The sequence below is a fragment of the Tetrao urogallus genome (genome assembly GCF_951394365.1).
Source record: "Tetrao urogallus genome assembly, chromosome: 25".
Classification (NCBI taxonomy): domain Eukaryota; kingdom Metazoa; phylum Chordata; class Aves; order Galliformes; family Phasianidae; genus Tetrao; species Tetrao urogallus.
In genome coordinates, this window is record NC_136838.1 from 1,588,449 (window position 1) to 1,611,697 (window position 23,249).

General features: G+C 60.0%; 4 protein-coding genes across 5 annotated transcripts; 2 read left to right on the top strand and 2 right to left on the bottom strand.

Moving 5' to 3' along the window:
* Positions 1 to 265: 265 nt before the first annotated feature.
* MFSD12 (major facilitator superfamily domain containing 12) lies at positions 266 to 6,509 on the top strand (the record flags this gene model as incomplete). The annotated part of the gene is made up of 11 exons (XM_079546915.1): positions 266 to 539; positions 2,513 to 2,723; positions 3,355 to 3,478; positions 3,721 to 3,918; positions 4,002 to 4,094; positions 4,201 to 4,293; positions 4,984 to 5,154; positions 5,319 to 5,413; positions 5,770 to 5,900; positions 6,013 to 6,054; positions 6,415 to 6,509. 11 exons carry the CDS (start codon positions 266 to 268, stop codon positions 6,507 to 6,509), a joined length of 1,527 nt encoding a protein of 508 aa, XP_079403041.1.
* A 2,572-nt stretch (positions 6,510 to 9,081) lies between these two features.
* On the top strand, positions 9,082 to 10,949 carry LOC306955439 (uncharacterized protein; the record flags this gene model as incomplete). Its single annotated transcript, XM_079546734.1, has 9 exons — positions 9,082 to 9,188; positions 9,293 to 9,365; positions 9,462 to 9,635; positions 9,703 to 9,801; positions 9,873 to 9,960; positions 10,423 to 10,509; positions 10,604 to 10,685; positions 10,757 to 10,864; positions 10,934 to 10,949. The coding sequence occupies 9 exons, from the start codon at positions 9,082 to 9,084 to the stop codon at positions 10,947 to 10,949; spliced, it is 834 nt and encodes a 277-aa protein (XP_079402860.1).
* A 442-nt stretch (positions 10,950 to 11,391) lies between these two features.
* TEKTIP1 (tektin bundle interacting protein 1) lies at positions 11,392 to 12,275 on the bottom strand (the record flags this gene model as incomplete). Its single annotated transcript, XM_079546735.1, has 4 exons — positions 11,392 to 11,537; positions 11,618 to 11,743; positions 11,906 to 12,129; positions 12,202 to 12,275. 4 exons carry the CDS (start codon positions 12,273 to 12,275, stop codon positions 11,392 to 11,394), a joined length of 570 nt encoding a protein of 189 aa, XP_079402861.1.
* Positions 12,276 to 14,443: 2,168 nt separating this feature from the next.
* On the bottom strand, positions 14,444 to 21,673 carry FZR1 (fizzy and cell division cycle 20 related 1; the record flags this gene model as incomplete). Of its 2 annotated transcripts, XM_079546864.1 has the most annotated exons (13): positions 14,444 to 14,485; positions 15,124 to 15,216; positions 15,857 to 15,961; positions 16,056 to 16,289; positions 17,135 to 17,319; positions 17,853 to 17,955; positions 18,408 to 18,473; positions 18,643 to 18,826; positions 19,217 to 19,299; positions 19,737 to 19,864; positions 20,275 to 20,338; positions 20,555 to 20,680; positions 21,605 to 21,673. In XM_079546864.1, the coding sequence occupies 13 exons, from the start codon at positions 21,671 to 21,673 to the stop codon at positions 14,444 to 14,446; spliced, it is 1,482 nt and encodes a 493-aa protein (XP_079402990.1). The 2 variants fall into 2 exon arrangements, with proteins under 2 accessions (XP_079402990.1, XP_079402991.1); XM_079546865.1 differs by lacking the exons at positions 18,643 to 18,826; positions 19,217 to 19,299.
* Positions 21,674 to 23,249: the final 1,576 nt, after the last annotated feature.

Here is a 23,249-nt window from a genome sequence, read left to right on the forward strand (position 1 = left end):
CACTCCCGCCCCACTGCCGCGCGCAGGGGCGCCGCTCCTTCCCTACGGGACGCCCCAAAAAGCGCACGGACGAAGCCCCGAGGTTGGGCACGGGGTGGGCGGGGTTGGGGGACTCCCGGCGCCGCGGAGGCCCGGGGGCCGCGAGCAGAACGCCGCGCCTCGCTCCAGCCGCACGCAGGCCGCGTCCCGCCCCCGCCCCGCCCCGCACTGCCCGGCCCGGCGGGCGCTATAAGCGGGTCGCGGGGCGGCGGAGCGCCGGCGCGCCATGGCGGAGCCCGCGCTGGGGGCAGCGCTGCCGCTGCGGGCGCGGTTGAGTTTCGCGGCCGGGCATTTCCTGAACGATCTGTGCGCGTCGCTCTGGTTCACGTACCTGCTGCTCTACCTGCACGCCGTGCTGGGTTACAGCCACGGGCTGGCCGGCGGGCTGCTGTTGGCCGGGCAGGTGGCGGACGGGCTGTGCACGCCGCTGCTCGGCTACGAGACTGACCGCTCGGCGGGCTGCGGGCGCTACGGGCGGAGGAAGTCGTGGCACCTGGCGGGTGAGAGCGGGGAGGAGGCGTTAGGGGGTGCGCGATTGGGGTGCTGAGGTTGGGGGGCGACTGCGCGGTGCTGCTCCGCTGCCTCTGAGATCCCCCGACCCTGCGGCATCCCGGGGGAGAATAATTGGGGTGCGCTGTGTGGAAGGAGCGGCGCTCGCTGAATGGTGTTGGGATGGGGAGGGGGTGGGAGGGCACGGGGAGAGCAGCACTGCATTCCCGGGTGTGCAGTGCAGAACTACGAGCCCCTTGGGGAGGCGTCGGGGTGAGAGGAGGAGAGTGGAAAGGGAACCCGGTGCAATCTGGGCTTCCCCCTCCACGTGGGGATGTACCCGAGGCCTGCCTGTGGCTGGGAACCCTGGAGCAGCAGGGACCTCGGGGTGCAGCATCCTTCCCTCGCCAGGGTTGACCCTGTTGGGGCGCACGTGGGGTCCTTTCTGCCCCTGTCCCTGGTGAGATCAGAGCACAGCAGTCAGCTCCCCACGGGGATGGGGAGGAGGCAGTGCTGGGTCTGCTTGAGGTACTCACAGAGCTCATCCTGCATCGTTATCCTTGGGGCGAAAACGCATCCGAGGGCTTGGGCTGCTGCTGATGTGGGGCCTGGAGGAGATGGCATGGGCACAGGGCTGTGACACATGGGAGTCCACAGGGCTGAGCTGGTGATGAGGAGGAAGAAATCCTCCACTGGACAGACAGGGAGCCCGGAGCTTCCTCCTGTAATGAATGGCACAGTGCTGCTGGAACTTGCTGCTGCGTATCTGTGCAGGATGAGGGCGGTTTGCTGTGGGTGCTGTTATCTTGATGCCAAGCTTATCTCAACCGCTCTGTGCAACCCAACAGCGGGCTGATAGGGCAGCTGGCCTGCCCACGACCCGCTGGGGTTGGGATCTCAGAACTGAAGTGAGAGAAAGTGTGCAGCAGAGGCTGCCTGACTGCCTGCCGCAGCATCTGTCAGGTCTGTGCCCCAGATTTGGGGAAGTGACCAACACTGTGAGTCCTGGCAGTGTGGGCAGCTCCGCTCCATCGGGGTGCAGTGAAGGGGAAGTCCTGAATCACATCCTGTACTGGGCTGTAGCAATGTGTGGACCACGAGGGCTGGGGGCTGAGCCCTGGGGGCTCCCAGCCGGCTCCGTCGCACTGCGGTGAGGTGTTCCTGTGAGCAGCAGCCGCGCTCAGGTCAGAGGAAACGTCGTGAAACCACAGCCTTGGGGGCGAGATACCACGAGATCCTATCAGCAGCACCTCCCCTCAGCAGTGCCACCTGGGGCTGGTGATGGTGATGCTCTGCAGAAGCTGGGAGCTGCCCCGGGAGCTGCTGGCAGTCAGGGCTGGAGTGGGAGCTTGAGGGACTGTGGTGTCCTGCTGGGGGGGAGCGGGGCTCCCAGCACTGCTCTGCGGCTGTGCCACATGAGGACGAGGCTGTGCTGGAGGAGCCTGGCTCTGTAGGGACGGCTGCAGCGACAGGACTGCAGGGAGGGTGAAGCTAAGGGCACGCAGGACAAGGCGCTGCACCTGGGACTCAGTTCTTGCTGGATTTGATCAGCAGCTTTGTGGAGAAGCCAGCCTGTCCTTGCCTGCCCGTGCAGGCATCCCTTTTGCTTGCGGAGGGGACAGTGCCTGGCTCTGGTGTCACTGACTCAGCTGGGACCTTCCCAGCACAGATGCAGCGTCTGATGCTGGCGTGGGGACAGATCTGCTCCTGTTCCGTGTGCTGGAGATCCCCCCGGCCATGGCTCTGATGGCTCCAGCCTGCAGGAGGAGGGATGAGGGGACATGGAGTGGCCTTGTGCCTCCAGAGCCGAGCCGTCCTGGTGCCTTATCGCCTGGGGCAGGCGGTGGGGTGGCACGTGTCCTTGGGTGATTATCTGCATCCAGGAGGAGCTGACTTTGCTCCCCAGCAGCAGGGCAGGACCTGGCCGAGCAGCTGCATCCATCTGGTCCTAGAGAAGCTCACTGCTCCCCTCCTCTCTTCCCAGGTACCACTTGTGTCCTCATCTCCTTCCCCTTCATCTTCAACCCCTGCCTGGGCTGCAAGGAGGGCACCCCACAGTGGGCGGCCTTCATCTACTACCTCCCCTTCATCGTCATCTTTCAGTTCGGCTGGGCGGCCACGCAGATCTCCCACCTCTCTCTCATCCCTGAGCTGGTGACCAGTGACCATGAGAAGGTGGAACTCACAGCTTTCAGGTGACATGGATCTTCCTGACCTAAACCTTTTGGTGCTAAGGAGCAAGGCCGTGGTGCTGGGGATGCTGGTGACACAGCAGTCGCCGTGCCGTAGTGATGAGCCACTTTGGGACTGGAGAGTGATGCTCCCAAGGAGGGATGTGACCCCAGGTGACGCAGGGCTGAGGCACTGCCCTGTGCTGGCAGTGTGTGCAACTTGTGCTTAACTGGCAGGATCAGGCTGTGGGAAAGAGAGTTTATCAGATTTGCTTTGGTTATCTGCCCAGCAGGAGGAAGTTCCCCTTTCGTCAGGCAAGCAGGCACAGCAGCACAGCCATGCTGGAAGGCTGTGGGTAACCCTGGGGACAAGTGGTCCTGCTTGGGGATGACTGGGGCTGAGCACAACAACCCAAGGGATTTTGTTTTCCTCTTGGTCCTGCCCCCAGGCTTCCACTGGGGATGCTGGGAGGGGCACAGGTAAGGTTAACGTGCGGCCAGTGCTCGCCTGTCCCAGTGTGCTGGAATGATGCTGTGGTACCAAGCTGGCTGTAGCACGCCTGGTTTGTAGGGCAGCCTTGGATGGAAATGTCCCTGCTGTGGCTGAATCTGTGCGTGGCCTTCAGTGCCCCCCTGATGTGCCATCTCCCCCCAGGTACGCCTTCACCGTCATGGCCAACATCACTGTGTACGGCCTGGCCTGGCTGCTGCTGAACCTGCAGGTGGATCAGCCTGAGCGCACAGAGCACCTGGGCATCCAGGATGTCTCTGTGTTTCGGGTATGTGGCAAAGCTCAGTCCCTGGGGTCCTTTCTTCCCCTGGTGGGATGTAGCTAAACTGGAAGGCACCGGAGGGGTTGAAGTGGCAGAGTCCCAGAGCCTCTTCTGCTGCACTGCTCAGGGGCTGTGTCAACTCTCCTTGTGTTTTTGGGAGCCCCTCTAGTCCACGAGAGTCCTGGGGGTGGAAGATGGGCAGGCAGAAGGTGCCCTGTGCTACACTCACCCTCCTCTCCCTCCTGCAGAACCTGTCCCTCATCGTGGTGGGGCTGGGGGCTGTGTTCTCCCTCATCTTCCACCTGGGCACCAAAGAGAAGCTGCACCCGCCGGGCTCTGTGTCGCAGCCCCAGGAGAGCACACCCCTGCTGCAGAAGGAGCCCACGAGGTCCCCACGCTCACTGCTGGTCTGGAAGGACTGGCTGCTGGAGCCCTCCTTCTACCAGGTAACAGCAGACATGGCACGGCAGTGCCAGCCTTCCTCACCTGCAGCTGCACGGGCTGAGCTGCCGTCCCTGTCCCTGTGCAGGTGGCAGTGCTCTACATGGCCACTCGGCTCATCGTCAACCTGTCCCAGACTTACATTGCCATGTACCTGACCAACTCGCTGCTGCTGCCCAAGGTGGGTGTGGGGCACGTTCCTGCCTGCAACTCGAGGTTGCCTGGACACAGCGGGTCCTGTGCCGCTGGTCCGGAGCTGATCCTCTCCCTGTGTTTGTCTCTCACAGAAATATATTGCCACCATCCCTCTGGTGATGTACATCAGTGGCTTCCTCTCCTCCTTCCTCATGAAGCCTGTGAATAAGTGGATAGGTCGAAATGTGAGTCCTAGGGGCGTGGAGTGGTTTGAATCAGACCCAGGGCAGCGTGTAACAACCTGCTCCTGAGCCCAGGGGCTGGGCAGAAAAGCCAAATCCTGAAGCCACAAATGAGCAGAGCACGTGGCACGCGTGAGCCTGGCTGCAAAGCAGAGACTCCTGCTGCAGCATGGGTCCTATGGGGCAGGGAGAGGGATGGCATGGGCCTGACCTGCATACCTGAGGGTGCAGAGGTCCGGGGAAGTGATGTTGGTCCAGAGTCAGCCTGTCCTGTGCAGCCCTGGTGGGGCTGGGAGAACCTTGGCTGTTCAGGAAAGGCAAAGGGTGGGCTTGGCTGAGCCACACTTGAGGTGTGAGAGTCTACAGCATTCCCTTCTGCACTGAAGCAAATGTCCTGGAGCAAAGCCCGCTCTGCTCCTGCCAGCTGGGTGCACAGACACCCTGCCCACAGCTCCCCGTTGGCTCCCCACCGTGGCCCCAACCCTTAGGCTGTAAAGCAGGCTGGGTCACTGCAAGGCCCCTGCAGTCTGGGGACTCCTAAGCCAGCTGAGAGCGATCCAGAGCTGTTGCTGTGAGACCTGGGGAGTGCCGGCCCTGCTGTCCTCCTCATGGGGTGTCAGCCGGGGCTGGGGCACAGCCGGACACTGAGCTCTGCCTTGTCCCTGTGCCTGTCCCCTCACCGGCCCGGAGCAGCTGACGTACTTTGTGGGCATCCTGGTGATCCTGGCCTTCGCCTCCTGGGTGTCCCTGAGCAGGGAGATGGGAGCAGAGATCTACGGGGTGGCCGTGCTGCTCGGGGCTGGCTCCGCTACCATCCTGGTCACGTCCCTCTCCATGACTGCTGACCTCATTGGGACCAACACGGTACGTCTGTGCGGCAGCCCACCCCTGGTGCCCAGGATCTGGTGTTATGGGCTCTGTTGTAATTTGGGCTCTGCCCATGAGAGGGCACAAGGCTCTCGCTGTGGGCCTGCTGGGCTGTGTGCCGTGCGCTGGCTGCGTGCCTGAGGCTTCCTCTCCCCTCGCAGCACAGCAGTGCGTTTGTCTACGGGGCCATGAGCTTCACGGACAAGATGGCCAATGGCCTGGCTGTGATGCTGATCCAGAACCTGCACCCGTGCCCGTAAGTGTCCCTGTGGAGTAGGAATGCACACAGGGACAGCTGCAGCCAGACCTCCTGGTAGCAATTAACCCTGGTTTGGAGCGTGCTCTTACAGCCTTGGCAAGAGACACGGGTAGAAACCATTTCTGATTTATCTTGAAGCCTTCCTTGATTTCTCTTTTGGTTCTAAGTGGCTGCATCTCAGACACCTGAAGGGGTTCTCAAAGTCCAGAGCCTTGGGCTCTTCTCCCGTGTCCCGGTGTGAACCAATCCTGGGGGCAAGGACTTAGGGTCACTGCCAGGCAGTGGGATGGTGGCAGCAGCTCCAGGGTGCTCTGAACCCCGCCACCAAGTGCAGCCCTGTCCTTTCCCTGCAGGACTGAGCTCTGCTGCCCTGCCTGCGTCAGCTTCTATCACTGGGTGATGGTGTTGGTCACTGGGGGCATTGCCATGGCTGCCACTGTGTTTCTGTGCTGCATCATGATCTGGCCCATCCGTGTCCGCTTCCGTGAGTGGGGCTGTGGGGCTCAGGGCGCGGGGAAGGGGCAGGCATGGGGCTGGGGACACAGGGAGCCCCATGTCTGGTGCCAGCCTGGGCTAAAGCTGAAGTGTCTTTTCAGATGGCCCTGATGGCAGTGGGAAGCTGCAGGGTGACCCTCGTGGTAGGCTCAGCTCCTTGTGCTTCTGCTGCTCCTGGCCCCAGAGCTGGGGCTGTGCCTGTGGTGGCAGGATCTGCTCTTGCTCGGTCACACTGCTTTAGGAACACGTGGTTGTTGGGGAGCAGAGGGGGCTGCTGTGCTTGCTGGCAGTCAGATGCAGGGCTGGGCTCCCCTCACCAGACTGGGGGCCAGCAGCCAGGGCTCACTATCAGCTGCGGGGTGTCCAGGACTCATTCTGCTCTGAGCGGGGGGAGAGCACGGGCCTCTTGTTTAATGTTGCATTGGTGCCAGAGTCCAGAGCAGCTCAGCCTGCAGTCACCCAGCCCCGCATGGACTCCTCACCTGCCCCTCTTGTCCCTACAGACGACATTGCCCTGCAAGGACTGAACGAAGCAGGGATGCAATCCCACGACACAGAGTGCGCAGAGGACAGGAGCCCGAGCAGCTCGGTCAACTGAGCGGCGCCTTCAGCCGCAGCGCTGCCCACACTGCTGAGCCTCACCTGGAGGGACCCCACGGAGGGGACGGCAGCGGGACGGGGCCTCGGCGAGCTCTGCCTCCTCTCAGGACTCGACCCGCCGCGCTGTGGGGACGCGATGAAGGCTGTCCCCGTGTGTTTGCACAAGTGTAACACTAAGAGGGCCGGGCTGCAGGCGCGCTGCCGGACGGGGCGCCCGGCCCTCGGCTCTAACTCGCTTTGTAAGGTCAGTGTGTACACGTAGCACTTTTTTTAAAGAAAAAAAGAAGGAACAAACACAGCTCACCTCTGAACTTGAATAAATGCCAGTGTTGGCAAAGCCCTGAGCCCTCTGCTCTGGTGTGGGATGGCCAGGCCCAGGGGCTGTGCTTGCCCTGAGCTGTGCACGATCCCCAGAGCTGCGCACGACCCCCAGAAGGAGCTCGGGCCCCGGCAGCCCCCTCAGTACGACGTGAGGAAGGGTCCCTGCGCCGCCGTCCGCGCACAGCGAGGTTTGTGCGCGAGGCACCGAGTGCGGACCGCAAGATGGCCGCCCTCAACAAAAATGGCGCCTGCGGCCCGCGCCCGCAAACAAAATGGCGGCCGCGCGGGAGAGCTGGAGGGAGATGACTGGTTCCTAGGTGCCTTGTCCCGCCTCTTGCGTCCCAGCGGCCAATGGGAGCGCTTCTTACCGCACGGGGGCTGGTAGCCGCCCGGCGCTGCCAAGCCCTCAGCTGCGGAGCGGGCTCCGCCGCTTCCACGAAGGTGCGGTGCTCCCGGGACCGGGAGAAGGGCGGCAGCGGCCTGGGGGCTTTCCGGGCTCGGCTGTGCCGCGCCGCGGCCCGGGCACGCGGCCTTAGTGGAGCGCACGGCCCTCGATTGTACCCTGGGGCTGAAGGCCGCGCTGCCTCGGGCGGCTCCGAGGGGCGAGAGGCCCCCACGCACCGCTGTGGTGATCGCTGTGGGTCCCGGTCCGGGAGGCTGAGCTGCGCCCAGGCCCGGGCCCCGCCGGGCACCGAGCAGCGGGCAGAGGGGCACCCGGGAACACGGGGCGCAGCCAAAAGGGTGCGAGGGCCCTGCACGTGGTGGGCACGTGGGCACGGGGCGGGAAGGAGGGAGCACGAGGGGGCGGGGCCTGAGGAGAAGGAGGCGGGGCCCGAAAGGAATGGAGGCGGGGCCTGTGCAGCACCGGGGCTGCGGTGAGCGATGGGGGGAGCGCGCGGCGGGGTGCGTGAGCACGGGTTTGTGCACGGGCAGTGCGCGTGCAGGGACGGGATGGGACGCGGCGTTGCAGGGCTGCTGGTGATGCAGTGACGCGGTGCTGGGCTGCAGGCTGAGCACGGGGAGCTGCAGCAGCGCGGGTTCTGGCCGCTCCCTGCAGCGCGGTGCTGAGCGCAGGGCTGTGTCAGCACGGGGCAGGGAGCAAGGGTGAGCGGGGCCGGGCTGGCAGCCTTGGCACCTGTGCCAGTCACCTGCGGGCAAGGCCAAGGGACTGCCCTGCTCCCCTCGGGGCTACCTGGCAGCTTGGTTTGGGGGGGATGCGGAGGGCTCAGCCATCCCTTCCGTGGGAGGAGGGATGCTCCGAGCCCCTTCCCCCCCGTGGGCAGAGGGGGGTGGTGGCACCCAGTGGTGCCGGCACTGACACCTGGCAGACCCCGTAGAGGGCTGTAGGCACGGGGGAGGTGGGCGTCCTGCATCCCACTGGGGATCCCACGGTTGTGCCATTGTGGTGGCGATGCCCTTTACAGCCCCCCCACACCCAGGTGCTTTTTGCTCCGTCCAGCCCCACCCGACGCCTCCCTGCAAACCTGCTGCGGCCGGTCCCAGCCCCGCCTGCCTGCCCTTCCTCGCTGGGAGGAGGAGGAGGAGGAAGAGGAGGAGGAGGCTGTGGGCTGAGGCTGAAGGAACGCGTGGGAGCGCAGGGCTACGGTTCATTGGGACGGGACGGGACGGGAGGGCTCAACTCCCCACCACCAGGTACCACCTGGGCTGGGCGGCAACCTCAGCGCAGGGATTTTGCTCTCTGCCCTTCGATCCCCCATGTGTCCACCTTGGGAACCACAGGGGGACCTGGGAGCTGCCACCCGCTGCCTACGAGCGGGTGCTGGGGGTGCCACGGCCGCCCTGAGGACACAGCTGTCGTCCCCAATGGGTCCCCAGGGCTGTGGCTGATGTGTGGAGAAAACCCGGGGCACGGCACTTCCTGGAGTGGGGCCACGGTGGCTGCCACGCAGAGAGTGCCCTGTGGGGCCCCGGGGACCTCAGGGCATGGGGCAGGCAGCACCCGAGAGGCTCTGAAAGGTCGAGCTGCTCCTTGTGTGTCCCGGTGAGCCCTGGTGGCTGATCGGAGGGTGCTGAGCACCCCAATGTTGGCAGGGGACAGGCAGTGTCCCCCTCTTTGGACAACAGGGGACAGGTGGGCAAGGAGGACCCCGTGCACCATCGCCTGTGGATAACTGCAGCCAATTGTGTGAGCGTGGGGCAGGTGAAGGGCTTGGGGACGGTGTAGGCTTCCCTTTTCTCATCCCCCCTCACCTGTTTGTGTCCCCCGCAGCACAGCACCGGGCTGCTCCATGTCGAGGAGGCTGCGGAGGAGCAGGAGGGTGGTGCTGGAAAAGCAGTGGCAGAGCCTGGAGGAGAGAGGCAGCGCGCAGCCGGACCCGCACCCTGCACTCGCCAGGTGGGTGCTGCGTCCCTGACTCACAACCCCCATTTCCTGCAGTGCTGCATCCCTGAGCCACAGCCCTCAGGCCCCCACGGCTCAGTGGCTGCTGCTCCCGGCAGATCCAGAACCTACGACGCCTCCACCTGCACAGAGACCCCGGAGGCGTCAGGTCGGCCAGGATCCCTAAACCCGGTGAGTCCTGGGGGAGAGGAGGGGGGACCCCATCCCCATTTTGTGGTCGGTACTGGGGGTGCCAGGGCTCAGCCCCACTCCTCGGCTTCCCCACAGCTCAGCAAGCACTGTGCTGCCTTCCATAAAGCCTTTGAGGAGATCGCAGGGCGCGAGGCTCTGCTGGCCTGCTTCTCCTGCGCCTGGCAGCGCGAGGTGCCCTACCACGGCCGCCTCTATGTCTCCTCCGGGCACCTCTGCTTCCACGCCAGCCTGCTGCTCAGGGACATCAAGGTGTGGGCGCGGGGCGGGTGTGGGGTGGTGTGAGGGCTCCGGGTCTGACCATGCTTGCTCCCCTCAGGCTGTTGTCCCGGTGGCTTCTGTCTGTGCCTTCAAGAAGACCAACACGGCACTGCTGGTGCCCAACGCACTCAGCATCCGCACGGAGCAGGGGGACAAGGTGAGCCTGGGGAGGGGGCGGTAGGGATGGGGCCGTGGGGGGGAACTGACTGCCCATCTCTCTGCCCGCAGTTCCTCTTTGTGTCGCTGCGCCGGCGTGAGGCCACCTACCAGCTGCTGAAATCGCTGTGCAGTCACCTGCAGGTAGGCAGTGTGCTGGGTAGGGGCCGGGCTCTGTGCCCCCTGCACCCCGCTGCAGCTTTCCTTGTGCAGGACGACACATGGAGCCCCCCAGCCTCTCCCCTCAACCACAGCACTGAGCAAAGCCCTAAGAAATCCTTGGTGAGGGAACGGCCGCAACGGCGCTGCATGGCCCCAGGGGGGGCTTTTGGGGGGAAATGTGGTGCTCAGAAGCCGCAGCCCCCTGCCAGCCCCCCACCCATCCTCCAACAAATCCCTGTCCTCCCGCAGACCTCGAGCCACTCAGATTTGGAGCAGTGCACACCGGAGCCCGACGGTCTCCTGGAGCAGCAGGGTGAGCGGCCACCCCAGTGTGCCCCCCACAACCCCTACAACCCCCCATAGCCCCTGTAGGCACCCTGTAGGCTTCCCTTCTTGGGGCCGCCCCGTGCGCCCCATTGGGTCCCGAGGCACTCGACGAATGGATCCCGGTTACGTGCAGATGAGCCGAACCCGATGCTGAACAGAGCAGAGGAGGATGAGGAAAAAGAGGAGGAGATGGCAGAGGCCATTCCAGTTCTGGGCAGAGGTGAGCAGTGCCCTTGGGCCGTGCGCCCAGCACAGGGCCGGGACGACACCTCTGGGCCACGCTGCCGTCCCCCAACACCGCCTTCTCCTGGCAGGGCGACCCCGCACAGCACTGCCAGCCCAAAGCGCCGCACAGCTGCGTGCCTTCAACACCATCATCGTGCTCTACCTGCTGCTGTGAGTCCCCGGGCAGGGGACACCGCCACCCCCCGCTCTGTGTCCCTGTCCCTGACCTGTGTTGTCCCCAGGATGGTGGTTTTGCTGCTGACCTCGGGGTACATCGGGCTGCGCATCCTGGAGCTGGAGCAGCAGCTGGCAGCCATGGGGGCTTGGCCAGAGCTCAGCCTGGTGCAGCGGTGAGTGAGGGGCGGCGGCCCCTTCACCCCCAGCTCAGTGGGAACCCCTCATCCTGCCCTCCCTCCCAGGCACAAGAAGACGTGAGGCCAGCAGGGACCTGGATGGCACCGGGCCACCAGCACATGGGACCGGCTCTGGGACCCCCCAGAAGGTGGGGGGGAGGAGGGGGTCCCCCCGTACATTCCAGCACCCCCAGGGAGCCCCTGCGGGCCGTGGGGCTCCATCCCACCCCCTTCCCTCTGTGCTTCAGCCCCTGAGCTCATTGTGTGAGCACTGATCAGAGGGCAAAGCCAGAGCCAGGCCCCCACCGTGGGAGGCTGCCACCCCCAGGGCTGCGGGCACAGCGGGGCCCGGTGGGCACAGGGAGACGGAACTATTTTTATTAATAAAGAGCTGACGTGGTGCTAGCTGTGCTGCACGGGACATCGGGGGTAGAGGGTCCCCCACCACAATGCTGACTGTGCCTCTGTTCCTTGGGCTGCGCACAGAGGCTTCGCCCTCCCCTCACCCGCCCGTCGCAGCACTGTTAGCTGGGGGGGGCTGAGGGCTGGTGCTGCAGGAGGCTCCAGCTGCAGACATCCCGCGTGGTGGTTTGGGGGCTGCAGAAGGACAGCAAAGGGACGTAGCCTGAGCTGCCCCCCGGCGCCGCAGTGCCCTGGCTGCGGGTGGCCACTGCAGAACACAAGGAAAAGGGTGGGGGGGGGCTCAGGTGGGCACAGCAGGGCGCGCTGCCACCCCCCCCCAGCTCTTACCGTACTCCTTGCCCAGGACGGGGCACTCCTGCCACAGGAAAGCTCCCCAGCGCGTGCCAGGCCCCGGGTAGGCAGCAGGGACAGTGGGGTCCCAGCAGGCAACGTCCCGCAGATGCTGGTCATAGACTTGGGGGGGAAAACAGGCTGCAGAGCTGGGGGCAGAGAGCAGGACGCCCCCCAGCTCCCCCCACCTCCCTCCCCCCGAGGAACCCCGCAGTTTCCCCCTCCCCAGTTCCCGGTTAGCGCCGTGCTTTTCCCCTCCCCGTTCCCCACCACCCAGCTCCGTACCAGGGGGCAGCGGGTCCAGTTCAGGAGCGCCGTGTGAGCGCTGCCAGCGCTGCCAGGCCGTGCTACGGGTGAGGCCGTCCCCGGCGTCCTCCGCCCCGCGGCAGCTCGGCTCCGTCGCCCAGCTCTGCCCCGCCGCATCCCTGCCCATGGGGGCCATCTTCCAACGCACCGCCTGCCTCAGCACCGGCGCGCAGCGCGGCCCCCGCAGCGTCACGTACTGCTGGCTGCGGCACCAGGGGACATCAGCGCCCGCGGCACCCGCAGGGCTCGGCCCCGAGCTCCCAGCGCCGCCTCACCTGCACAGCGGCAGAGGGAAATCCGTTTCCAGGGTGCTGAGCGGCACCCAGGCTCTGTGCGTCCCCGGCTCCATGCCCGGCCCCGGGAGCCCGCAGCACTGCTGGAACCGGCGTCCCGGCAACGGCGACTGCGGCAACGGGCTGGGCGCAGCTCCGTGCCCCTCGGCGCAGGAACCGCTGCCCCGCGAGCAGCCGGCACCAAACGGCACCAAACGGCACCAAACGGCACCAAACGGCACCAAACGGCACCAAACGGCACCAAACGGCACCAAACGGCACCAAACGGCACCAAACGGCACCAAACGGCACCAAACGGCACCGGCCACGCGGAGCTCGGGGCGCCCCCCGGACGCCGAGGTGAGAAGAGCCGAGCAGTGTCAATTCACAACTAGTTTAATGCCAGTTAGAACGCTTTACATGGAAAAGTTACAACTCAGTACTTGTTTCTGTTCCTCTTTTTTTTTCTTCTTCTTTCCCCCCTCCCCACCACACGATGCTGTATATCTAACAACGCCACACGGTCACAGACTGTCACACAGACTCCGGGCTGCCCCCTGCTCACAGACAACGCAGATGAAGGCTTTCCTCTTTTCCCTGCTCCGTAGGGGCAGCAGGAAGGCACGCAGCCCCGCACGCAGCCCCACTCGCCCCCTGCCCCCCTCAGCTCCCACACAACAGCTGAGCCCCCACCCCACACCCAAGCAGCCCCCAACCTGCGCTGGCTGGGATCCGTGCCCATCAAATCCACTCAGTGCTCCACCACCACGTTTAACAGTGCCAATAAAAATAATCAAGGAAGACGCATCGGGAGGCCTTGAGAGCGAGCCCGAACCGAGTGCTGCGCTCCTGCTGCCAGAACAGGGCGGTTGTGCCAACATGGGTTTGCAGAACAACACCGCAGTGATACAGGAGGGGCTGCTGGAGGCGGCGGCTCACAGCCGTGCAGCCACAGAAGCGCTGCCCCTACGGCCTACAGAACAGGACGAGGTCTATGTACACAGCCAGGGAAAGCCCGAGGAGAGGAACAGCCAGCAGAGGCGCTGCGGGAGGGAGGGCACAGCGTTGGCACACAGACACGGGGAGACAGAACAGGCTGCTGCAAGCAGAACAGCTTCTCCTTAAATTAAAAGCAACACGTGAGCGCTTTGCAGCACAGCCCGCGGCACTCAGCACCCCGGGCGCAGACACAGACTCTTCCACACAGCTTCAACACCAAAGAAAATCAACAGGTCCCCCGGCATCGACGAGGAGATTAAAAAACAGAAAGGAAAAAAAACAAAACACAAAAGGGCACCAAACCCTGCCTGGCTTCACACAGAGAGCCCCCCTCTCACCCTGGCGCGGCGTTTCCCCCCTTCCTTCCAGCCACAAGAGGCCGGGCTCCCTCTGAAATAAACCAGACCCCACAGGAGTGGTTTTGTTTCTCAAGCTCATCGCAACTGCTTTTGTCCTCGGGAGGCCGTCCTCAGGAACCAACCCAGCACGCAGCCGGGGAGCTCCGCCCGCACACCGCTTCGCTTTGAAAGCCAGTGTTTCGTTGTTTTGTGTTTGTTTGGTTTTCTTTCCCCTCTCTGTTAAATAAAGGACTGGCCTAAAACACACCACAGCCATTTGAAGCTGCTCTGAGCGCGTGCCCTCTGAGGTGAAGCCTCTTCAAAGATGTTACGTTTGGAGGGGCTGGTAAACGGGCCAGAACCCAGCAGCCTCATGGAGCAGCACTGTGGTACCTGCTTCATTCGGAGGAAATAAGTGGTTCTCTGGTGCAACGGGGATCCCAGGCTCTAACGAGTGCCTTTAGATAGCAGAGAGGCCAAGGCTCAGCCGGGGCATTGCCCCACAGGGGCAAGGATACTCTCGTCTCTCCTAAGAGCTTACAACACAGCAGTTGGGATGGCCTTGGTCCGCTCTCAGTGGTCCATGTAAACACGTTTTCTCCAGTACAAAAGAAAAAACAAGGGTTGGAGGGCGCCGCTTTGACCTCTTCCACCCGCACCCCTTCGACAAAGGACGAATCCATGAACCTTGGGCAGTTCCCTCCCACCCCCCACCCCCCAGCCCCAGCCAAACGCTGTCCCAGCGCCGTTCACAAGCACTGTTTAATCAGTGCCTGTGGCTCCGTCCTCCAGGCCCAGCGGGGCTCCCTCCCCTCCCGGCTGCTCTCTGGGGTCCCATGCACACCAAAGCAGTGGTTCCATCCTGCTGCGTGAGGCTGGGCTCTCCTGGGCCGCAGCGTGGGGGGGTTTTACCGTATCCTGGTGAAGAGGTTCAGAACGGATACGGACTCCTACAACAAAAGGTAAAGCAGCACTGAGCACTGCAGAGCTTCAACCGCCACCACCACGCTGCCGAGGCATCTCAGGGCACCACATTCAAAGTCCAACACCATCAATATTCCCATGTGGTTTTTTTCCTTCCCCCACCCCCCAACTGATAACAAGGAGCGTGGCGGGCAAGCGTGCCATTCCCACATCGGTGTGCAGTGCTGCAATGCTGCACCACAGCCCCACACCAACAGCCCTCCTCGGGGCCTCAGCGCTGCTCTCCGCACCACATGTGGGCACAGCACGCTGCTGCTACCCCCGGTCACCACTTGCAGCAATTAAGCAAGGAGCTGAAGGATAATAAAATATGAGGACACCGTCAGCTGACCACATCCCAGCAGCAGTGATGGATGGCGGTGGGCTCAAGGTGAGCACAGTTCCAGGGCAGCTGGCAGAATGATGCCTTGTCACGCTGCCCTGCGTGTGCACAGCCAGCCTTTTATTGTGTCTCATGACTGCGAAGCCTTTTATATTGCAGCCTAGTTTAACTCTTAATTGCAACCATCCCTCAATCCGCAGGGTGAGGTTAAAGGACCCAGAGGTGAGGCTGAAGAAGAGAGCAAACAGCCGGAATTCCTGCTGCGGCTGCACGCACCCTTACCTTCGTGGAGCGAGTTTTACTGAAGACGTTCCAGAAGCGCAAGGTTTCGTCTCCAGCTCCTGTCACGATGGCCTCCCCATCTGGGGACATCGCCTGCAGCCAAGAGAGCAGCCCTGAGCCCCGATCGCATCCTTGAGGTTGAAAACAAACCTTGACTGGAGTGCATGAGATTCGACTCGCCTTCCCCGTGCCAGCTATAAACTGCGGCCATTCCTCCCCACATTACAAACGTGTGTTGAGGCAGGAAGCTGACAGAGCTGGTAAATGCCACTCATTAGTCAGCTGGGTTGGAATCCACCTCGCAAAACACTATCAGCAGTATTTATCAGCTGCCAGCACTCTGCCAAAAGCCCAATGTAAGGTAAGCAGGCAGTTAATCCACCCAGATCTCCTACCTACACCAGGTGCTTTGATATGGAATTAGGAAGGCTGAAGGCATCGTGTCATTCCCTGCTTGCAGTTACCAACAAACAGTGACCGAGCCTTATGGGAATGAGGAGAGATCCTGTGCTTCTCTCTGAAGAGCTATGGCAAGCTTTGCTGTTCATTAATAAAGCCTCACATTTCCATAGCAGTAAATCAAAGCATCCCTTGCAGGCAAGGAAAGCAGGCAGAGCTTTTCTCATCGCCTGCAGGGCAGCGCTCACACATCTCCACCACGAGCAGAGGCAGCTGACAGCGCTCATCTCAGCACACGTCCAGCAGCTGCTCTGGAAACACGGCCACTGCTTACCAGGTACAGGACTCTGTACGAGTGCCCCGTCAGCTTGGCCACTTGAGTGAGGGAGGGGTATTTCCAGACCAGGATCTGGTTCTGCGAGTAGCCGTGGGTGCTCACCTGGAAGGAGACAGGGAAAGGGAAGAGAGGGAAAGGGACGTGGCGCTTCCTACCCCGAGGCAGCTCAGCAGCGAGGGCGGCACAGAGGACTCACCAACTCGTTGGCGTGCTTCGACCAGGCCAGGTTGCACACCTGGGAGCCGGTGTCGATGCACTGCAGGGGCTGCCCTGTCAGCGTGTTCCAGAAGCGGATGCAGCGGTCGGCGGTGCCGCCGCCGGAGGCGAGGAGGCCGTGCTGGTGTGGAGACCAGGCGATGGCTTTCACTGCAGCCAGGTGCTCCGTGTATTGCTGCACGGGGCTCAGGCTGGAATGGTTCCACACAAGGAGCTGGAGGAGAGGAAAAGAGGTGTGAGCACAGCCGCACCACAGTCGCGTGTCCGCAACGCCCACAGAGCACGAGAGCTGCTCTGGGATTGATGAGGACAGCTGGGAAACGTGATGGCTTCCCACAGCCCTGCCCAAGCACAGCCAGCCCGGCTCTCTCAGCCCTGACCCCCGCCTCACTCGGGCACTGAGCCCAGCCGAGGAGCCACCGGCCCACAGAAGCCCTCAGGTGAAGCTCATGAAGCCAAAGATCCGGCATCTCTGAACAACACCTCAAAACCTTTCGTCTGTGGGGCCGCACTGCTCCAACACACAGCTAAAAACACAGCTCAAATTCGTCTGCAGACACCCTGACAAGGAGCTCGGTACAACCATGCTGTCGCACTGGCTGCAGTCACTACCTAGCAACCCGCTCCAAAGGGCTCTGAATGCTGCTGCTTTGGAACAGATGCTTCCTCCATATGGCACTCAGTGAGACACAGCTCTGTGCTGTAGGTATCAGAGCTTACACTGCTCCTAAGCTCTGTTTCCTTCTGCATGCATGAACATTGTTCACTGTACGCTACCTAAACCAAGTCAGGAAGCACAGCTTAGCCTTACTGAACTCAAAACCGAGTCAAGCTATGGATTTAATTAGCCAAACACAGGAGCAAAATTAAATTTGCCTCTTTAATATTATTAGAGAGAGAGGACTGAGGAGAAGCTTAGCGTGATTTACAGCTGGACGCAGCTCAGCAATTGAAATAAGAGCCCCTCCACACCGCAGCTGAAAGAAAGGGGGGGGCTGACAGCTCTCGGTGAGGATGTAGAGATGCTGAGCCTCACGTGAGCAGCACTGAGCGCCGTACCTTGTTGTCATTCCCCCCAGATGCCAGGAGCTGGTGGTCTGTGGACCATTTGAGCCCGCACACCTCCTGCCTGTGGCCCTGGAGCCGCCGCTCCGACTGCAGGGGGGGGGTCCTGATGTCCCTCTGGAGGATCATTCGGTCTCTGCTCCCAGAAGACAGCTGGTCTGCGTTCCATGCCAGGGCACCTGCGAGAGAGGGAGGCAAGAGGTGTGAGAGGGCGTTTTGGGGGCCCTGCAGGCAGAGCACAGCTACCAGAGCTACCAGAGACCAATCCCATCTCACGAGGCAGTAAAGCACAAAGGCTGAACTCAGCAGGGATCTCACAGCCCCAAATCGTTCAGCATTCAGATTCGACGCCTCTGATAAAAACAACAACAACAAAACAGTCCCTGAAATGCACAGAACTGGAAATCTCAGTGTGAAGCTGCTGCCTGCAGGGCTGAAAGCGGAAGCAGGTGGCAACGAAAAGCAGTGTTGTAACCAAACTGAAATGCCTCAGACATGGAGGAAACACCTGCTGCAAGAAGCACTCAAACACCACCACACTCAAGATCAGAACACCACAATTACTAGGTGGCAACATTTTCAAGGCAGCTCAGCACACAGCAGGACATAAATATCAGTTGTGGGGCTGTTTGAAGATCCCTGGTAGGAGAAGAGTAAAAAAAATAAATCCAGGAGCTAAACATGCAGGATCTTCCACCTCCCACCTCCTTACCAACTCTGGCCGTGTGTCCCTCCAGCATGGAGAGCTTTTTTCCTGCAGCTGCATCCCAGATCTGTACAAAGCCCTTGTGAGTGCCAACAGCTACCAGAGTCCCCTGGACAAACAGAAAACCACCATCAGTAAAGCTATAGGCATAGACAGATGTAACACAAAAAGCTATATGCTCAGGAAAAGCCTCAGGATAAATCCCATGAGACAGAAAGCATCCAGAGCTCTTCTATCTTCCATCTTCTCCCTGCTGGAGAGAGCCACGTAGCCAGGATGGAACATATTTGTTGTAGCACTTCATTGTGGAGAGCTAGAAAAGTGACCTGGCTCTTTCTCCCTCCCATCTCTCTTATTGAATACCTCAAAAGCCACAAAATCCAAGAGGTTTCTCTCTTTACCCCCTCATTTAGCAGAGACAGATTTAACTTACAGCACACAGGGAATTCAGGGCAATACAGAAAAATAAACCAAAGCAGCTAAAACTGGTGAGGAAGGGCCACCCAGCTCCAGCGATGGCATTTAACTTTCAGTTGATGTCACAGATCGTGCCATACTGACCCGTTCCGACCAGCCCACGGATGTCACAGAGTCTCCTTCCACAGAGAGATCACACAGCCGGGTCACCTGGCAAAATAAGGCACCATTAGTTTGAAGACACACCATCAGGTGCTGCTCTGATGAGGGAGTGGCTTGGGACAGAGCACTGCAGACACCGGGCTGCTCACACAGTGCATTTCCACAGCTCTGTGCCTGGATGACACCTGCAGCAATGGGTTTCCTGCTCTGCCTTTACCTGGCTGGTGCAAGCACTCCATAGGTAAACACACGTCCCGAGGCCAACGCTGAGCACGTTCAGAGAGGACCAGTCCACCAGGTTCAGGTAGAAATCATCCTGCAGTTCTGGGGCATCCAACACTTTGAAAGGAATCTTGGAGATCTTCCGAGTTGGTTTTCGAGGCGACCTGAGCAGCTTCTGACTATTTACAGACAGAAAAACAACTACAGGATGCTGCACACCACAGCAGGCTGCACAGATGGACGCAGCTGCTCTCCAAAGCAAGTCTACATTTCTACAGAAAGAGGCAGTAAAACTCCTTCCAGCAGACAAGAGTAGAGGGAATTGGGTTCTGCCTCTGCAAAGGAGCTCGATAGCAAAAGGTGAGCTGGCTGTGGTTGCTCAGACAACACATCCTGCAGATGTAAGCAGGCTGGACACCTGCACAGATCCCTAGAGAACTTGCCTGTCCATATTTATTGCCTTTCTCAGACTTCCAAATCCAATCCAAGTGGCAATTTCAATTGCCTTAGAAAAAAAAAACCAACCCTAGAGAACCCAACCCTTCCCTTCTTTGTGCAGTCAGTAATACCTTTTGTTGCTGACAGGAGACAAGGAATACGGTGAGACCTCATTGCCATCGTCTGGACTGGAACGTTTGGTGCTGAGGGAATACTGCATGAAGAAAGCACAGCTCAGCACACCAGGAGTCAGAGGATCCCTCACAGAACAGGCACGAGTGCCTGGTGATCTGCAACACCCACTGTCAGTTTTTCAGTCTCCTCAGTTCCCCCCTGTTCTCCGTGTTCCAGATGTACACACACACACAAAGTTAACCTCCACCGAAGTCTGAGGCCTTGATTTGGTCACTTACAGTTTTGGAGCGGGTAAAAAACCTTCAGTCCCACTCAGTTTCCTTGGCAGTAGAGCAATAGGAAGCACACAGCTCACTGCAGGTGCTCGTACTGCCTTTACAAGCAAACAAATTTTGTTCTCAGCATCTGACATAAGTCACAGTACTAACTTGCTTTCATCAGCAGCTTCACAGAGCTGAGCGCCTCGCTCCCCTCACAGACTTACAGCCTCCCTTCGTCTGAATGCAACCAACTTACGGTGAAGAGAGATTTCTTCTCCGGAGTGGAAGGCTGCAACCTCCTGTCCTCTGTCTGTGGGTCCTGCACTTTCTCAATCCCTGCTCCCAGGAGCTCGTTCTTCAGCAGGGCAGAATAAGCAAGGCCATCTGTGAACCCAAACAGGAGGTGAGGCAGGGCGTTCCGGAGCCACAGAAGCTCAGCAGAGACCAACAGGCCCACAGCCTGTACTCTCACAGGGCTCCTTAATAAGCCTGGGATTCCCAGTTATTAATTCCCAGGAATTACAGCTAGTAGTGAACTCCTTCCTCTCCCTCAGAAAAGTGCTTTGTGACAATAAATCACAGAACACAAACGTGCCCTTGCTTCCCAGATGCCCATCAGTGGCCTGCTGAGCTGACCTGCCATTCACTCCCATTTCAAGATGTATTTTTTAGGACACCAGCATGGCTTCTGGCACGAGCACCTGAGTGCCAGCATTCACCTGGCTCCTGAGCTTGGCACCAAATGGAAATAAAAGCTGCAGCTGTGGCTGCCGGCGATAGAAAGAAGGTCTCACCTTTACCATTGTCTGACGTAGCATCCTTTGCTTTTCTGTTCTGACTTGGTGATTTTTCATTTTCCTGAAAGGGGAAAGCATGCAATCACCCTACAGAAACCTCTGGGCGTAGAATAGCCAGCAGACAGCAGGCTGCCACTGTGGGGTAGAAGATGCACATTCAGAGCAACTCTTCAAAAGAAGGTATGAGGCCGTGCTGCAAATGATCCACACAGCAGCTCTGGACAAAACGAGGCCCACCTTCCTTATTCAAAGGTTTTGAGAGGGGAGCAGAGCTTACATTTATTCTGTGGAAGTTGATGCTCCAGTTGGCCCCTGCTCTCGAGGGAATGAATCTGTCTCCGTGTTTACTGGGAGATGACATTGGAGAATTGGAAGGCGTCAGGGTCCTTCTCATCTCTGCTACCTGAATTAAAGAACGAGAGAGATGAAGGAACGCAAGCACTGATCTCAGCAAAGGGTCTGAAAGACATCACAGAGGTCACATCCAAGCTAAATATGCCTAACTAGAAGGGTGAGGCACCTGCTTATCCCCAAAACGGAGCTGCTGGAGAGGCCGCAGCAGGGCAAGGCGCCTGCTGTGTGAGCTGCAGGTACCTCACCTGTGGGCACAGCTTTGCTACAATAACTGATGTTGGAGAGGTCCCCCAGCTCACTCCTCCAGCCTGTCAAGCTCCCTCTGCCTGCAGCTCCGTCCCAGGTACGTCAGCACCTTCCCCACAGACCTGGGGAGGCTGCACCACCTCCGTCCCAGACCGCCCACCCTTCATTTCTGCTACGGCAGAGGTGAGGGAGACTACCAGCAGCCTTGCTGAACTCAGCATAAGTGACTTTTACTCCCCCCTCTCCTCCAGCAAGTGAAACTGTGCTGTTACAGAAGGCTCCCAGGAAGGTCAGGCATCATTTGCCCTTGTTAAGTTGGCGCTGCTCCCCTCGTGTCTGGAAATGTCTCCAGAAGGATTTGCTCAGGGACTGAGAAGCGCTGATGCTGCCTTCCCCTGCTCTCTAGTGCCCTCTTGGGCTACTTTGGCCACCAGTCCTAAGGCTGTTCTGTCTGTTAGCCCCCGACATTCACACTGCATGCAACTGAGACCATTTGTGAAAGGCATCATCACGCTACATCAGCACACCTTAATCCATTTCTGCAACCCAAACTGAGCTCGTCTGTGTCAAAGCACTGTTACTGGGCTCCTCCTAATCAGGAACTCACACCTGCTGACAGCCCAACAACAGATGGGTCCCCACGTCTCCCAAAGCTCCACAGGAAGGAAACACAGAGCAGAGCTTCACACCCAGGCAGAGGCCAGTGGGCGCAGACACTGGTACTCACACAGGGCATGGTGTTCTCATTCTGTATGTTGATTTGGCGCAGGAGCCGTCTCTCATAATCCTGGTCCATGCTGGAAGGAACAGGGCTGGGGAGTGCAGCAGTCTCAGGGCTCTCTGCTCATGAAGTCCAATCAGTAATTAGTCTGCTGCAACAGACAGGGAAGAAAACGCCCCCCAAATATTACGACTCCTCACTCAGAAGCTGAGGACTGAGCCCCCAGCCTCTGCTTTGTCACTTCCCACGTTTCTCCCATACGTTCTTTTCAGAGGCAGCCACCAGGCTGAGCAGTGATCAGCTTCCACCAAACAAAGCCAGCCACCAGGGATGGCATCACAGCCAAAAACCCCTCGCAAGCCTTTGGCATTTTCCAACGATGGAGTCAGAAATATACAGTATTAAAACCCCTCATCACATCCCACGTCCCTCCTCGTTTTCAGCTCGTTTCTCACTACATATCTTCCACATCCATCTTTCAAGCCAGCAAGACCTCTCAAACCAGGGCTTTCCAACCAAATGCATTTTTTACACCATGAACAAGAGAACAGCAGTGTGCAGAGCCCACACGAGGTGCACGATCCGTCAGGAGGTGCCACACACGGGAAGTTTCTTCTCCAAATGGCTCAGCTCTGTGATGCAGATACAGACACGATCCCACCACACAGCAATGTGCTGCTCTGAGCTCTGGAAACCCAGGCGTGGGCTCAGAGAGCTTCAACACTGCAGCTCCAAGCTGTACAAACATGGATTCTAACCCCAAACCTCACCCTCAAAGGCGGCAGGGAAATTCAACAGCACACCAAGAACATGAGGTCTGTCCTAGGAGAAAGCCACGCTATTCCTGCCTCCCCAGAGCCTGTGTAAGTCCTGCAGACAGCCCCAGCCTGCTGTGTGCTCGCTGCCACCAGCTCCAGGGTGCCCACGTTCCAGAAATGCCCACTTCTAGCTGGATTTGAAAAGCAAAGCGCTGCAAGGTGTAGCTACAATATTTTTGCCACCTGCCTGCATTCAGCCTTCGGGTTCATTGCAGAGCCAAAGCTGGAGGCGCTGCAGATCCACACCAAGCTGTGTGCTATCTGTACTTTTTTACACCACCCCCTCCTGGCAGAGCAGAGCCCGGCCTGCAGTTCAGTCCTGAGGTGACAAACATTTGATGCTGTGCAACACACTGCACACCCATCAGTGCTCTGAGACCTCACAGAGCCCCACATCAGCTCCCTGCACCCACCTGAAGGCTCTGTGTCTGCTTTTGGCCCTAAAGACGTGGCAGAGGGGCTCTGACCAGCACAGCACAGCAGTGCTCACCTGAAGCACTCGGGGCAGAGCCCTGGATGAAGCGTGAGGAGCAAAGAGCCTCACAGCACAGCATGGAGCTGCAGGTGCCAGGAAACGTCTGCAGGAAACCAAGGGACAGCAGCACCTCTGAAGGAGCCTTTGTGAACAACAAACAGCACACCAGCAGGCTCCTCGGCGTGCTTTTACAACCCCAAGGACTTTCACCCCACCAAATTCTCTTCGATGCATGACTTCCTTTGAGAAGTGCTGTTCTCACTGCCTCTTTCACGTGAGCAATGCTCAGGTATCACCACCACTGGTAGGACAGATGTTCTCCCAAACCCTCCTTCTTTCCACACCTGGAAGGAAAGGA